The sequence below is a fragment of the Lissotriton vulgaris genome, unplaced genomic scaffold (genome assembly GCF_964263255.1).
Source record: "Lissotriton vulgaris unplaced genomic scaffold, aLisVul1.2 SCAFFOLD_668, whole genome shotgun sequence".
In the NCBI taxonomy this organism is placed as follows: Eukaryota; Metazoa; Chordata; class Amphibia; order Caudata; family Salamandridae; genus Lissotriton; species Lissotriton vulgaris.
The window spans coordinates 284497-302102 of NW_028247623.1; the positions used below are offsets into that span (position 1 = coordinate 284497).

The 17606-nt window shown below is 48.3% G+C and overlaps 1 protein-coding gene across 1 annotated transcript in view; it reads left to right on the top strand.

The window, feature by feature from the left end:
- The first annotated feature begins 405 nt into the window (after positions 1–405).
- The window catches only part of LOC147665124 (C-type lectin domain family 2 member D-like), a 64993-nt gene continuing 47792 nt past the window's right edge, over positions 406–17606 (top strand). The window contains exon 1 of the mRNA XM_086949755.1: positions 406–739. Within this exon, the coding sequence (XP_086805881.1) occupies positions 406–739 (334 nt within the window). The remainder of the gene's footprint in view (positions 740–17606) is intronic.

The window sequence follows — 17606 nt, forward strand, 5'->3', positions numbered from 1 at the left end:
CCTGCGCCCCTCGAGGACACACTTTGGGGTCCATCCTAGACACTGTTGAAAAAGACACTTTCCCTCCCGGCCTCAGAGCTGGGTTTGTGCTGCTCGAGCACACTGCCAGCTGGGCGGTGGGGTTTCAATGTCAGCCAACCGCCCCCCCCCCCCCTCCCCCCTTCAAAGGGACTTACGGTGCTCGTTGAACCGGTCGCTACTTGGATGCAGTTGCATAAGTCACCTCTACTTCCGCTCCCTCAAGCCTGGGTGCGTCTAGTTCGACCAGTGCGAGCTGGCGCGGGTGATTGCTACTGGAAGCCCTGCCTCCTCGCTCGTCTCAGCCGCGCTTTCTGACTTGTAAGCCCGCGTTTTGTGAACTTGGCCCCGCGAAGCCCAGGCAGGTTTTTCCAGGCACTTTGGATGATGCAGGCGGCGGGGGCACAGGGGCGCGCAGAGGGGGCACCGGGGAGAGCAAAGACCGGCCCCCGGAACTCCGGGGAGCCCGGCCCGGGGGAGGATGGACCCTCCCGGGCTCTGCTCCAGGGGGCACAGAATCCGGCGGGGGCGCCTCGGAGGGCGCATCGGAGGCTCATCCACAACCCATGGGGCCCCCGCGGGGCCAGTGATAACGTGACGGTGACCGGGAGTCCAGAAGCAGAGCTGGGGTGCCGCCGGCTGCCGATCACCCTAAAACAGACCCAGCAGCAAGAGGGGCCCGGAGCTCACCCCCGGGAGGAGCACGAGGGCGGCGTGAAAGGTGAGCAGCACTCCGCCCCCAACCCTTGGAGTCAATGTTTGAGACCCACCCCCAGCTTTCACGAGAATATAGCAGTGGCGGCAGAGACTCAACTAGAGTAAAATTCCGGGGGGGGGGGGGGGGGGGGGTAGTGATTCCTCAAGCAAAAGGCAGGGTGGAGATGCAGGGGCCCTAATAAGAGGTGAAATACAACAAAGCCTCATTAACAAGCAAAAGGTCTTTTAAAGACCTGTGAAGTGCTCTGGTGCGCCTGTGTGTGCCCGGGAAGCTGTGTCTGCTGGGCTGACACACACAAGGAGGAGGGGGATGGGGGATGGGGGGGAGAGGGGGAGTCCAATGGGCGTTGCGCGCCTGAGTGGCGCCGAGTAATACAGCTCTGACGTCATGCAGCATCTCATTGTATTTTATTTGGCACTTACTACCCTGATCTCTCCTGGTATATACTAAGGGGCAGATTTACAAGCCCCCTGCACCACTTTTGCGTCATTTTTAACATGGAAAAAATGATGCAAAAGTGGCGCAAGGGACTTGTAAATCTGCCCCCAAGAGTCAATGGGCGCCCTCACTGCGCATGACAGTGTGAGCATAGAGCTAATATAGCCAGGGCACGAGTCGGGGTACCACGCGGGTGGACGGCATCCCCCCACTTATTTCCTAGGGTTTTTCAGGGTGGACGCCGTCCACCCTGCTAAATCAAAACCGCGTCCACCATTAAAAAACGGGAGCGCGGCGCGCACAAAGTAAATAAAGCATTTCCGCATTTGTCCATAATTTTAAACGGGCACAGCTTGCCCCCACCTCCCTTCTTGACTCCGATGCTGTATGAAAGCTCAGACCCCCAGCAGCACTGTAGAGGCACAGCGCGATGGCTACCCTCACACCTCCAGCCCTTGATGAGCTGTTAAGAGGTGCTTGAAGGGGGCAGAGGGAGGGGCGGCAGCTTCGGAGCAGCGACATCTATTCACATGCAAACAACCCTGAATGCGTCTTGTATCTGCTATTTAGAGGGGGGCTCACACATTCCATTTCTACCCAGGGCCCCAAACATCCCAGACTCGGCCAGATTACACCCAGGCACCACTTGGTTCTCTTCACATAGCTTAATTACTGTCACTAAATTGTAAGCAAACCTCGGTTCTTCAATCATGCAGGCTATAATGTAAGAAAATAAAGACATGGCACAATCGCACCCACACTGAATAACAAAGTATGGAGGACAATCAGTTCAATCAGTTCTCTCGGAGTATCTCCTGTAAGTACAGTACATCACAGTGGGGGATGGCATTTTGAACAGAGAGCCTAGCTTCTCGTAGTCTTGTGCAGGAGAGGAGCCCAAGATGATACTAGAATACTGCATGCCCACCCCTGTGTTCCTTCTCCTGTGATGGCTCCTGCCCTCCCCTCAGTGATGGCACCTGTCCCCCCATGTTGTGGCTCCAGTCCACCCCCACCTGTGATGGCTCCTGTCCCCCCCCCCCCCGTGGTGGATCCTGTCTCCGCCCTGGGTGGCTTCTATCCCAGTCCTGGAACGGCCCCTGCAGCGAGGGTGAAGTTCTTGATGGGCCTCTTCTCAAAAGGGCTCAGCTCAAAATTAATATGGAAAGGTGGGCGTGTAAGTAAGTGAAGGGATGTGTGAATGGCTGGATGAATTAGTGAAAGGGTGAATGGATGAATGAAAGATTGAATAAATGGATAATGAGAGAGGATAGATAGATTGATGAGTGAGGGGAAGGATGGAGAGAAAATGTAAATAGCTGGATGTATGGGTGGAAGGGTAGCTGGATGATTGATGAGGGGAAAGATGGATGAGGGGGAAGGATGAGGGACGGAGGGAAAGGATGGATGGATGAGGGGAAGGATAAATGGATGAGGGGAAGGATGGATGGATGGAGGGGAAGGATGGATGGATGAAGGGCAGGATAAATGGATGGGATGGATGGATGGGTGAGGGGAAGGATGGATGAAAAGAAGGATGGATGAGGGGAAGGATGAAGGATGGATGGATGAGGGGCAGGATGGATGGATGGATGGATGGGTGAGGGGAAGGATGATGGATGAGGAGAAGGATGGATGGATGGATGGAGGGGAAGGATGGATGGATGAAGGGCAGGATGGATGACGGGAAAGGATGGATGGATGGGTGAGGGGAAGGATGGATGAAAGGAAGGATGGATGACGGGAAAGGATGGATGATGAGGGGAAGGATGGACGGGGAAGGATGGATGACGGGAAAGGATGGATGATGAGGGGAAGGATGGATGGATGGATGATGAGGGGAAGGATGGATGGATGGATGGATGATGATGAGGGGGTGGGTGAAAGGATGGATGATGAGGGGAAGGGTGGATGGATGGATGGATGATGAGGGGATGGATGGATGATGAGGGGATGGATGGATGGATGGATGGATGATGAGGGTATGGATGGATGATGAGGGGGTGGGTGAAAGGATGGATGGATGGATGGATGATGAGGGGAAGGATGGATGGATGTAGAGGGGAAGGATGGATGGATGTAGAGGGGAAGGATGGATGGATGTAGAGGGGAAGGATGGATGGGTGATGAGGGAAAAGGATGGATGGGTGATGATGGAAAATGATGGATGGATGATGAGGGGAAGGATGGATGGATGATGAGGGGAAGGAGAGATGGATGGATGGATAGATGATGAGGGAAAAGGATGGATGGATGATGAGGGGAAGGATGGATGGATGGATGATGAGGGAAAGGATGGATGGATGATGAGGGAAAAGGATGGACGGATGATGAGGGGATGGATGGATGGATGATGAAGGGAAGGACAGATGGATGGATGGATGGATGGATGATGGGTGGGTGAAAGGATGGATGGATGGAGAGTGGGTGAAGGGATGGATGGGTGGGTGAAAGGATGGATGGAGAGTGGGTGAAGGAATGGATGGATGGATGGATAAGTGGGTGGATGGTGGATGGGTGAAAGGATGGATCAGTGGATCGGCTGGTGGGTGGGTGAAAGGATGGATGAGTGGGTGCGTGGATGATGGGGGTAGGTGGATGAGTGAAATGATGGATGGATTGATAAGTGAAAGGGTGAATGAATGGACATATGAGTGAAAGGGTGGGTGTAAGGATGGATGAGTGAGTGAAAGGGAGGGTAGATGGACAAAAGGATGAATAGATGTGTGAAGGAGTGAAATGATAGATGGATGAGTGATGGGGCAATGGATGGATTCATGAGTGGATGAGTAGATGGATGGATGGGTGGGTGGATGGATGGATGGAAGGAAGGCTAAGTGAAAGGGTCGATGGAGAGAGAAAGGGAGGATGGATGGATGACTAAAAGAGTGGATGGGTGGAAGGATTAGTAAGTGAAAGGATGGCTGGATTGGTGAAAGGGTAAATGGCTGAATGGATGAGTGAATGGATGGATGGGATGAAGAGTGGATGGATAAGTGTACAGATGGATAGGGTGAAAGGGTGGATAGATGGATGGTTAATGGAGATGAGTGGAAGGATGGATGAGGGGATGGATGAAGGGATGGATGAGTGAAATGATACATGGAAGGATACATGATGGATAGGTTTGCAAATGGTTGAATACTTTTGGAAATGGCTGGGCTTACTTATATACTATAGCGCGACCTCTGATGGGTCTGTAAAACGTACCTATTGTCCTGAAGTTTGTCCTAAATTTTGACCTCCTGTCCTGAATTTGTGTCCTGAATTTTGACCCTTTGTCCTGAATTTTTACACTCACCGTCCTGAATTTGCACCAATGCCAGTTGGTCACCCTAATTCTTTGTGCGGTAGAACTGAGGCTCTTTAACACAGCAGCATGAGAGTGACGAGAGAGAAACCTGGCAGAGTGCTGCCAAAGAGCTCTCCCACTCAGAATATTTCATTATTCAAGTGATCGTGAACAATTAAGGGTAAACTGAGATCTGAAAAACTAAACACAATGCGATGCGGCTGCACGAGACTTGAGGAGTTAATTAAGTATTAGTACTAGCAAGTGTGCTGTAAGTTAAATTAAAACATTTTACATGCACTGTGCGCCTCGTGCGTGTAGAATCGGAGTCCCACTAGACCCGGCCCTGCCAATTAAGTGCTGGCGCTAAGCACTGGCACAAATTAAGCCCTGCATTGAACAATTGACACCAGGCTACAAAATGTAAGTAGTATGATGGTGTACCCTTGTGTGTTCTTCCGTGTGTCGCTGTTTCCACATGGAATGTTTAATGATGACAGCAACGCCCCCTTCTAGTTTGTGTTGTCGGTCTGAATTGTATAATTTTGTGGAATGGGGAGGTGTAGGATGGCGCTGGATTGTTCATTTAAACATGACTCCATGATGACGTCTGACGGCATTACGTATGTCAGTATATTTTTAATTTAGGCTCAATCCTGTCAGTGTTTGGATAATTGCACTACTGGATAGGGGGGCACAAAGTTTTGCAAAGGTTCTGGCCGCTTTCTTCAAGGGGTCCCCACAAAATGACATCATGAGCTAGGCCCACCCCAATTTTATAGTAAGTAGTCTCTGTAAAGGGGGAAACAACCATTACAATGCATGAGTCATAATCGGCCCTTTTTTTAGGAACTATCACAAAAATAAACAGTATTAATACAAAGTAAAGCAATGTTTATATTTTGTTGCACTGAAGTAAATGAAGGCAAATAAGTCAAACTAAAATATACCAAAACTAAATACATTTCCTAAAATAAATAGAAATAAATAAATCTGCTAAAATAAATACAATGGCCAGTTAATATAACTAAAATTTAGGCATTGACCCAAGTTAATGCCCCGGCAGCTCCATTGTCTTCAACCAAGATTCCCAATGTTAGACTAATGTTCTGATTTGTTACCTTTCCTGCAAATTGTAAAGCGTTCTGATATCCTTCAGGATCAAGTTAGCGCTATATAAAACTTTATAAATAAAATAAATAAATCTAGCCACAGCTAGAGAGAGGCAGCTGGGACAAAACTATGTAATACAGAGTCGCTAGTTTACAATAGGTGGGGAGATAACATATAACACTCATCGATAGAATAACGTGAATATGGAGCCCTAGTGTGTGTAATAGTCATTGTCGAGTGTGGGAAGCAGCCTCTCTGGGAACCTGTAATGTATACAAAATCTTGCAGTCAAACTTTCCTGTAGTGTTTTGAAAATGTGTTGATGTCACCTTCGTCAAACTTCATCCACATTTGGGCTGCTAATTCCTCCATACAGGGACCTTAAGTCACAGGCTTAAGTACCAAGCAGCTTCAATTGTTAAATCTTGCATTATATGCAAATGATAGATCTGCCTTACATGTGATGTCACTTCCTGTTGTGATGTCACTTCCTGTTGTGATGTCACTTCCTGTCGTGATGTCACTTCCTGTGACCACGCCTACCTTGGAGAGTCCCCCCACTTCTTTTTTTAGGACTTGTGCCCTGAATATAGCGGTATCTATCGACTACATAACCTGGTCTCCCTCGATCTAAATGTTTGACCTGCATATCTTGGCAGGTGTCAGCTGGGAGTGTTTAACTTACTCAACTTTCTCGCCAGCTAATTTTATTCTGCAATTCTACATCCAGCACTGGAAGTGGGGGCCTTTCCACTGTCTGAGAGTGCAAACGTGACTAGGAAATCACTCCCATGGGAGTGGCTTTCGGCCACCAGTGATCGGGTTGTTCTAAATCTGGGATGACCATTGGCCTCGACGTCACCAGGACTCTATCTCCCGCCCTGGAAGTAAATAATGTGATTTCTGTGTTCCTGTCGTTTGGTGATGCATGGCTTCCTTCAACACTACAATCGAGTCTGCCTAGAGTTAAACGCATTGCCCTGTCAGTCTGGCCTACTAGGAGCTGAACAGTCAACCTAGGAGCTAATAGAGTGGGATGGATAACTCGTCCACAGTCGGGTCCGAGCTCAGCACAGCCAGGAGATGGGAATTATTGTAAATCACAGGAATAATGACACTCTCACTGGTTAGAGGCGGCAGACCCGAAAGCAGAGGACGGCCCGGGACCAGGGTTCGATTCCCGGCGCGGCAGGTTTCTGGACCAGGGTCAGCGGACTCGATAATTCTCGCCTCGGTGCCCACTCTGATCAGCGATCACACTCGGCAACTCTGGGCATTAGCTTGCCTCATCTTCACTAACGGCCCCACCAGACCGCCGGGGATGCCTGGTCTCACCCTGGAAATACCCATTAAGGGACCATCTCTCAGGGAAGCCAGGAAGGGTTTCGCAGCGGTCGAAGCGCCTTGGGACCCTCCGGGTAAGTAGTGCGCTATATAAATGCCTATACATATACATTTACATGCTTCAAAAAAGGCGCCAGCAATCCATCCTAACTCTTCGGTTAATATGAAAAATGAGGGAAAAGTACTTCATTTTGCCAAGCTGCAGGTCAGGCTACCCCTGTTGGCATTGACTGGTGAGGAGGAAGGGCATAGGTCCTCTTTAAAGCCGCTTTCAACAGCCCTGTCCATTGCCATTTTCTTTTAACGTCAATCACTTGGCACATAGCATTGTACACTGCTGATAAGTTAAGCTCTAAAATGACAGCTTTTGAGCCTTCTAGAGTGTGATGTGGAGAGGGAGTAGTTCATGAGGCCGGGCACACAGGCTTCCCACCCTTTTCGCCTACTGAGACCCAACTAGTGAGCGGCTCACATAATTCATGGATAAACGTGACATCAGAAGAAAAAAAATGATTCAAAATACGCTGATTTGACTGTGTTGTGTAAAACCCCTTCAAGCGTGCAAGAGTAAGCACACTCTTTAATAGGCAAATGATTTTTAATAAAACATTTGCTTTCAAAGGACTATAATGTTGCCTTTCTAGTCTGTCACTTATGCATTTCACTGGCTCGAGATGGTACCAGGTGGGTAGCATAAAGTAATTCATGTGCCCATTGCCTTCATTCAGCCCGTTTTCAGAGCAGTGCGACTGGCCAGTAGAGGGATACAAGCCAATCTTCGGCTGTATCCGTAAGGCAGTAATTCGTTTTTAGGTCGAGCAGTCGAAATCTCCTGAATATACTCTAGTATAAACTTATATATAATTATATGCAGACTTACAGCTCGCCCACTGCTTTCATTTGACTGTTTCAGTGTCCTTTAAAAAATACTTGCTTGCTAGTGGTCAATCCTTCCTCTTGTCACTCCCTTTTTGGACGAGCTTAGGCAGCACACATGCGCTGTCTGCAAGACCTGCTGCAATCACCAAAAGGACTCTAAGCCTGCCTGCTGCTTACCATTGATTGAGTCCTAAATGGTTCTCGGACCGTTACGTGACTTCCATTTTCTTGGTGAGGAGCACCGCTGAACTACACATTAATTCCGTTCCTTGATTAGTAGACGTCCGCTTTGATGCTTTAATGCAGGTACTATTTGATATTGCATGCTTCTCTTAACCTCTGCAGCCTCCATATAAACTCCTGCCAGTCATGGAAACAGTGTCCTCTCTCTTGGAGCGGCTAGCAGGTATGATTTTTCTTTCACTCATTTTTCCCTTGTGAACACTGCTGCGTCCCCACCCCCACTCTGCCATACTTCATTTAATTATGCTACCACGGGAGCCCTCCAGTAGCGGTCGGTGGTGGGTGTGCTGCCGGTCAGTGATTTAGGGCGGGAGAGGGGGGATAGGTGGGGGGTAGTAAACTACGGAATAAGGCCAAATGCAGGTAAGTAAACATATAAATTAATAAAATGAATTTCATTGTGTGCACTGCATCGAATTTGGCGCTGCACTGCGCGCAACGAAATACGTTTTATCAATTTATATGTTTACTTACCTGCATTTGGCAGCATTCCATAGTTTATTACCCCCCACCCACCCCCTCTCTCCCGCCCTAAGGCACTGCCCAGCAACACTCCCACCACCGACCGCTACTGGAGCCCACAGAGCTTCTCAATACACAAAAGAGTACCTAAAGGTCGAAATTACCACTCAACTGTAAATGCAGGCCCCCCCAGACAGTTCGGAAGACTGCCGGGAGACACCGACGGACAGAGCGGTGCTCCTCTAAACCTGAGCTGTAGCCAGGTGGGGTGAAGCGCAACCACCACAACGAACGGTATGTGGTTGTACTCACAACCTGGACACTTCAGGTGATTTAATTTTTATCTTTCACAAAAAAGCAGTAGTTATGTTACAACGGGTCCTGAAGAAGGCATGAAAAATGTTCGTTGATATGCTGAAACATGTTGACCACTACTGATCACGGATATTCTGTTAAATCTGTGTCTGCACTTCGTTTTTAGAGTTGGACACCTGGGGGATAACAATAAATCATTAACATCCACCTAGCCTATCCAATTTTAAGTATTGCACCATTCACTTTTTTCACTTACTTTTACACTGCTTTTTCAATAGCCACACCAATACTGTCAACTTTTACACTACCTCCCTTTATAAGTATACTCTATGCACATTTGAATACGGCCAAGATAACAACTAGCCGTTTGTTTTTGTTCTGTTATGTCTCCTGGGCAAGGAGTACCCAAATGATGCAAAAGAGGGTGGTACAGTGTGGTTTCTGATGGGAATTTTTCCCTATGCCCTCGAGTTTTAACTCGATTATTATCACACTTAGTTCACACTGTTTGTTCCCACTGTGTTGTCTGTATGGTGTTGGGGCTGCATTTACAGTTAAGTGGTAATTTCGACCTTTAGGTACTCTTTTGTGTATTGAGAGACTGTTTTGGGGCATGTACCTAATGCGAGTCGTTAATTTCGCCCTTGGACCCTCCCATTAAATTGTTTGTTTTACGCCCACAGAGCTTCAACATTAGCGCTTTCACCCTCCCGGTTTCGTGTAGAGCCCTCCCCCACCCTCCGAGCACGAATGCAACGTTTCCCTCAATCTGCCCTTTCCCCGTGCATGGACTGAGGCACCATCCATGTCCTTATCTTTAAGAGGAGGAACATTTAGGCTCTTTTCTATGCATTACTGACCAGCTTGTTGTTTTTTTACAATTACGCTACCGCAGGAGCCCACGGAGCTTCAAAGTGAGCTGCTCTCAATTTACCCACAGCATGCCATTCTGTGTTGTGTAAGTTAATCCTTCTAAAATCACTGCCTTCAGAGTGAAATAGGGCACATAAACCATCCATGCTAGATTGAAATGTCATGGTAGATAAAATGATGGCGGAACAGTGTTAAAAAATTTTTTTCCTTGTGTTTGAAGGCGAATTGGAGGATTCAGAGCACACAGAGTTTTGTCTCAACCCACTCCTTTGCTCAAGCCATGCTCCAGAGAGATAGCTTCTCTCTATACTCTCTCATGCACTCTTCCCACCACTGTCATATTGATTCACTTCAGGTCTTCAAGCACAATTTCTTTCCTGTGCCTTTTCAAGATTTCTGTCCCTCAAACCACGGGCTCCTCCTCTTCTAGGGGAGTCTTTTGCATACACAGGCGCTCCTTCTTGGCCTGCTCTCCCCTTCTTTCTCACACACTTTCTTTTCCTCTATCTAGAGTTCATTCACCACTTTGTTCACAAACTACCTACCCCTCTCTATCTTTCTTTCTGTCTATTCTGTGCAGCTCATGCCCCTATCTATTCACCATGTCACATAATTCGGATACACACCACACAATTCCACAACTAACGATTCCAGTTCAACCCATACAATTTCACTCCAAAGCAAAACACATGGGTAAAATACATTGTCATTTACAGGGGCAATAGCTCTATCACAAATGCGAGACATATTGCATTGCAAATGCTTGTTTTTCTTCCTGCGCCATTGGGTGGGGCTCCTGTCTTGGTGCTACACTTGTACGCAAGATGAAAGGAACCCTGGTAATCGGGCATAAAAGGGTCAGGCTAAAATCAGTAATGGCAGTACATATTTGGATGGAGAACACTCTTCATTCTTTAAGAGAAACGACTCATAGCCCGTCTGGCAAAACTGCGCCGAGCTCCCAAAGAGCGAGGGCTGCACAGTCCACCAGCCTGCAGAGAAATGTATGTTCATTATTTTCTCTCACTCTTCTGCAATGCAACTTCATTTTAATTGAAAGCCCAATTAACCCGTCCCGTGCTCATGACGAGGTCAGCTCGTCATGAGGCACGGTTGCGCTGTGCTGATGACGAGCTGAGCTCGTCATGACACGTGCGGCGTTCACACGCAGGGCTAATTCCCCCGCTCTGCTGAACGTTCCGAAAAATGGGCGTGGTCATGAGCATAGCACCATTGTGCAGCGTGATGAGCTGAGCTTGTCACAAGCACAGTGGCGCTGCGTGCGTCCTTCCCCCAGCGCCGCGGGGGAATTAACCCCGCGGCGAAAGGGTTAAAATCGGAAAAGAAACAGAATATATATTTTCATCATTCCATTTTATTATTATTATTATTATTATTATTATTATTATTATTTATTTTTGTAGAGCGCGTAGTCGCCCTGAAGTATCCCAGCGCTAGGAACCCTATCTCTTCAGTTCAACTGGCCGAGGGCAAAGCGAAAGGGTGGGGGGGCAGAAGATCAGTGTTATGGGTAAGCATGAATCATTGGGGAAAAAGATGAGTCTTGAGCCGCTTCCTGAAGCGAAGGTATTGTGGTTGAACTGCGAAGTGGACCTTGCATCGTTTTCCCCACGTATCCTCTTCGTTATAGCCATGAGCCATGAGGTCGTCTCTTCTCACAGGGAAACCCTACTCAAGCTTTCCTTTATTTCTATTCAGTTTTGTTGGCGCTTGCTCTGCTGTTGTTCAGGATAACCTAAATCACATGACAACACAGGCCCACACGACTGGTGTCACCAAAACACAGAGACGAAAGGGCCCAAAAAATGCAACAGGCCACTGCGTGCATTCCCATCCAGCACACACCGACAACCCCCGCGAGTTTGACCGGCGCCAAACACCCCACCAACCCACACTCAACACCACGTACAGCTATTACAGCAAAGAAACCGTACAACTACAATGGTAGCTTTTCCCTGGCTTCATTTTGCAGTCAGGCGCACAACATATCTACACGGATTGGGGTTCATTGCTGTAGTGTCCTGCTGGACACGTTCTAATGTTTCAGCAGGCACTTGTATTTCCAGCTACTCCTTCGAGGGCTGGACACATATGCACCCCACACCCATCCATCACAGGCGTCACAAATGATGTGACTCTGCCAGTAAAAGGGCCCGGGTGCACGTGCCTGTGTCCATTTCCAAATATAATACTCCGGTGTTTGTGTTGAAAATTAATAGCATGTGGGCATAGGGCCCACAACATTATATTGGTGACGAGGGGGGTCAGACCCCACGTATACCTAGGCTGCAGCTCTGCCATGCCATGAGGGAAAATGCAGTCCGACACACCCTGCAACTGGTGCCTGTAAGGCATGCAACTGCAGCAGCAAACAGTGAGCCTACACAAAATTGGCCTGGGAGAGAAAAGAGGTGAAGTGCCGCTGTACCATGGAGTGACGCCATCCGGCACCTACAGCACCCTCGTGGGGTGGGGAGACAGCGTGCCCATGTACTGGCGATGAAGAGGAGGTGAAGCATGCCATGCTGCCCTCCTGTTTGCCCTGTGTAGCGCCCTGCAGCCACCCGCCGGTGGCGCTTTGGCCCCCTCTTGCCGATGATGTCTTTCGCTCGAGTCTCAGCAGCAAGAGGGCCAGCAACCTATTGTTAGTGATGGAAAGAATCAACTGATCCCCGTACCTTCTCCCCTGTCCACAAGGCGCTAGAGACTGATGGGCTACGTTACAGCTGAGGACGACCAGCAGGAGAGAAAGCCAAAGAGCTGCTGCAGCTCACTCCCCACAGCTGGTTTCTTTCTCGTAGAGTAAAACACATAAGAAGTCCAGCACAGCACGAAGAGTGCCTCAACATCAAACACTCACCACCACACCTGAATCACCAGCGCTTGGGTGGCGACAACACCAGCAAGCTGCCACGGTCTCCTACAGTGCCACCTTCAGTAGGAGAACACAAAAGGTCCAGGGATTTCTGATGGCTAACGCACATGGGAGGAAGCTGACGACACACACGGAAGACGGGGCTGAAGCAGGAGCCCGCTGGAGTGGCGCTAGTGCGGCTCTGTACACGGCTCGGTGCCGATCAAATTTAAGCAATTTCTCCCAATTGTTAACAGGATTCAGAGACCGAAGCCCTGACATCGGGCGGCCTCGCGATTTTCCGGGGCTTCGATGACCTGCATACTGCCACGAAATGGTTCATCCACCCGCAGGCTGTGCACCGCTTGCCTCTTGCTGGGCAGTCCTGCATGCGGTGGGGCGTGCCTCCACAGTAGCCACATTCTTCCTTTCTTGTCTTGCAGCCGTTTTCCTGGGCTTTGGCGTGACTTGGCTTTCACCATGTTCACCTTCTCCGCCACGTTTACCTATTCTGTCTTGATGGGGTGGTGGAGGGCGGCCTCCATGTGGGATGCTCTGGCCTGCGATAGCTCTTTTGACCAACCCAGGGTGAGGATATCAGCCAAGGATTTACCAGACTCCTGGAGGATGTTCACTCTGAGCTTGGACAAGTAGCACCCCTGTATTATTTGGCACAGGATCTCCTCTTGTTCGTCCTGGAAACCGCACGTTTTGGCAAGTTCCTTCAAACGCCCATGGAATGTGTCCAAACACTCTTCCGCTTCCTGTTTGGCTTGGCGAAAAATAAACCTTTCATAGTCTCTGTTCGCCATTGGGTCAAAGTGCGCATTAAGAGCGTTGAGCAGCTTCACATACTTCTTGGATGTGGCCTCCACTAGTGTTTTGTAAATCCGGTGTATGTCCTTGCCCCCTAGGTGAAGGAGTAGGGCTCTGCGTCTAACACAGGCTATAACTGCCCCTTCAAAATAGATTTGGAGACGGTCAGTCCAGTCCCTCCATCGAGGGGCGAGGGAGGAAGGGGCACCATCCACGACAAAGGGCTCTATGGCGCCATCCTGACGCAGTTTTGGTCATACCTCACGGCACGTGCACTGCCTCCCTACTGGGCGGGGCGGCAGCCGCCTGGTCGAGAGTGACGGTGGCGCAGTCGGGATTTGTCTCCTGTATACCGTGGGTACTGAGCCTCACTTCCACTCCTACCTTCTCCAGGGCGCTGGGGACAATCAAGTGTGCGGGCTCAGGCGAGGGGGGCTGAAGGTCGGTCACTTTCTCCACACAGGCACTCCCAATGGCTGCAGGGCCTTTACAGGTGGCAGCAGGCTTGCAAAGGTGACAATCTAGCTGGCTCCTCACGTGGCTGCAGGGCCTGGTTTGATGGCGCAGGCCACTCACAGATACCAGCAGATCAAAGAGAGTTTGGGCTTGTTACCGCCAGTGTAATGGGCGCCGCGCGCGGTTGACTAGTTAGTGTGGCGGCGGCCATAATGAAGACGTGACACACACTTGTGGTCTTACCATATGGTCCCGACTGCAGGAGCCGCCTCTTTACTTATAACACACGCATGGCGAGTGGTGCCAGCGCTCATGTGTCACCTCCGGGCACGGGTAGACTGAACCGCTACCCAGCCGGAGGACATTACAAGCGTGTAACAAGGCCAACGTAACACCAGGCAGCGTGGAACAGAGGTGCGAAAGGGGCACCAGGGTCAAGTCAACTAATGACCTGGGGAGCTGTACCAACCCCCTATGTGGCTGCCCGCAGCCCCGGCAATGGTCAGGCATTGGATGCCATGTCTATTTAGCAAAGTGGGGAGGGGAGTTAATCGACTCGCCGGAAGGAGGTACAGCTACAGGGATACACATCCAAACGCCGTGCAGGATTGCCAGCAAAGAGAGCGACAAGTTTGCAGGAGAGCACACAGCACGCCGAACCCATAGGAGGTCCCTACAACACAGGACTGTTGCCGTGTGCCATCATGTGGCACTAAGGCAGCTGCCCTCCTATAGGGGGCCCCCTGCATGGGCCGCGGGCTGCCACATTTAAGCTAAAGAGATTTACAACTACATTTGATAGAAAAACAATGTGAATTCTCATTGCTAACGCATTACTACTTTTGTCTCCAAAATGATACATTGTAGGCATCCATCTTGTTTTTGTGTTTATCTGCCAGTAGTTTCATTGGCTGCCTCTCACCCCTGTCAGGGCACCACTCATGCCACTGCGCTTTCTCCCTCCTCAAACTTCCTCAGGGCACCACTCGTAGCCTGGTGATGGATGAATGTCTCTTGTACTGTGGACTAAAAAAGGATATACACCCTGTCTTAGTTTGTTTTAGGTAAGATGTCCTAAAGTATGAACACAGAAAAATGAATACTTTGGAGACCTATAGAACAGGAAACTACACAAATAGTACCTAAAGCAGGGCAGTGCTAAAATGGACAAGTAGACAAAATGAATAAGGCAAGATAATAACACCAAGTGAAAAAATATATCAGAATGTGAACAATAAAATGTATTACCTCCCGAACGGGTTACAATCTAAAAAATAATTAAAACCAATATGGGCCACCAAAAAGGTGGACAATTCATAAAACAATCGTATATAAGCAAGTGAACACAGTCGACGCAGCGTTTCGGTGCTTAAATTATTCCTCACACCTTCCTCAGGACGTTCACAACAATTTGATATCTGTTGAAATTGTAGGATGAATGTATCAATTCTTTTCATCCATCAATCAGAATTTTTTCTCTTTAGCGGATTTATTCTCGCTGAAGCTTCTCTAAAGATGCACGAAAGTTGAAAGTGCACGGAGGGGCCACCGAAAAATGACAAAAAACCTGCTGTTTATTCAGGTTCTCACTGATAATTACACGACTCTTGAAGATTGTCGCATCCAAAAATTCTTCTTAGAAATGGAAGACCCAATATATGGCTCTGTATTGACGAATTCGGCCTCCCTGCTCCTCCGTGCTGCCGCGGTTGTCGATGCCTTCGTGATGGTGCAGAATCACGAAGGCATCGACAACCGCGGCAGCACGGTTTTTTGTCATTTTTCGGTGGCCCCTCTGTCCCCATCAACGAAATCAGCCACCAGCTCGGCAGCATGCGAAAACGCCCGGTAGCCAGCCGGGCCCTGCTGTGGCTCTCCTCTCTCCCCTTCTGCGCTCCGCCTCCTCCAGCCTCATTTGCTCCAGAGCAGCGGCTGGTCAGCTGCTCCGCAACCAATCCCTACCGGTCTCTACTGCCTGGGCTTTGTGCCGCTGATAAGAAATAAACAGTAGCACAAGCGTTTGATAGGAGCTTTTAGACCTCCCATCTTCTAAGTACCAATATCACGTATGAAGCGTGTCTGTTTTTCCATGTTTAATTCTGAAGGCAACTGAACTGTAAGCCCCGACTATATGCTGCCAGTATGTTAAACTATTCAGTGTTTTGAGCTCATTTTCACATGGTGTTTACTTGTTAAAATATGTGTCTCTGCTTTCTTCCCCTTGGGCAAAGCAGCTCAGCATATATATATATATATTTGTTTTTGTTGCGCTGCACTAAAAATGAATACATCTGCCTCTAGATTTTACTGCCAGGGTTGGTGGATCCCTCTCCTAAGATTACAGGCACCAATCAGCTTTTACCAGCAATTAGTCTCTCTATCATCTGATTATGGGCCCATATATACTTATTTACATCCTTCTCAAAAATAAGCATTGTAAGATTACTTTCTTGTTTTGAAACTGTTTAAGCACTTTTATCGGGACCTAGGGGGTCACCGGTCTGATGGGTGAAACAGTTTTGACGAAGTTTTAAACTTACATCAAACTGCTTTTCTCTTGGAGAGATATTAAGTGACATTCTTACAACTGGTTTATCAACATTTTAAAACCATATTTATTTAAAAGTCAAAAGGATTCATAGATGTACACATATTCAATTGAATTCATAAGTTTAAAGTCCATGTTATTCCTATCTTATATGTACATTATACATTTTTTGTTTTGAAATAAGAAAATTCTTTGCCTCTTTGTTTCTATTAAAATATACACTGATGTTTGTTACTCCTGGTCTATTCCAAACAAATACATCCAGCCAACACATGTTTTGCAGTTTAAAACCACTTCTTAAGGGCTCAATGTAAATCCAGAGTCTTTGAGTTCTGTGTCTAATCACAAATCATCAAAATGGGTTTTAACATTTTAAACATACTACTGGAAACTACTTGACATGGCAAAACTAAATACAGCACTCCGTGAAAATCCCCCTAGAAAAGGTCATAACATGGAAAGTTTAGCAGAAGCTGCTCAACAATGGCTTAGTGACGCCGCTGACTACTGCTTACCAACCCCTCACATCAAGGGAAATAGCCACCGTCACCCAGCCCCTTAGTTTAACGACTCTCTGAAAATTGAGAAATCGGAATGCAAGGCACTTGAGCGTCAGTGGCGGAAGGACTACGCTCCTGACAAAAAAGAGATTTACCATAACGCCAGGAATTTATACCATACTGCTTGCACGAAAGCGCCAGCCTTGTTTGTTTCAAATACCATCATGGAAGCAACAAATAAACCCAAAACTCTGTTTAACAAGGTCAAGGAACTTGCGGGTGCACAAACCACAGCCACTGCTCCCCCACTTAATACACAACAATGCCAAGATCTGGCCTGTTTCTTTACAGACAAAATCGACAAGATAATCAGGGACATAAAAAGCAACAATAATGATCCCTCCCCACAGTCTGACAAGGACCATGCCCCCTCTATTGAGAATACCTTGGAATTTTGGCCTCCCACCACGGTCAACATACTGAAGACCATCTTTAAGACCATTAAATCCGGCTCCCCCCGGGACCCAATTCCCATTAAAGTACTCAAACAAATGGACGATCTCTCCCTGGAAGTCATCGTCGACAGGCTAAATTCTTCTTTAGAACTTTCCACAGTCCCGGCCCTCTGGAAACACGCCATGACAACTCCACTGCTAAACAAGCCCACAGCAAATCCGGAAATTTTAGCAAATTATAGACCTATATCCCTGCTCCCT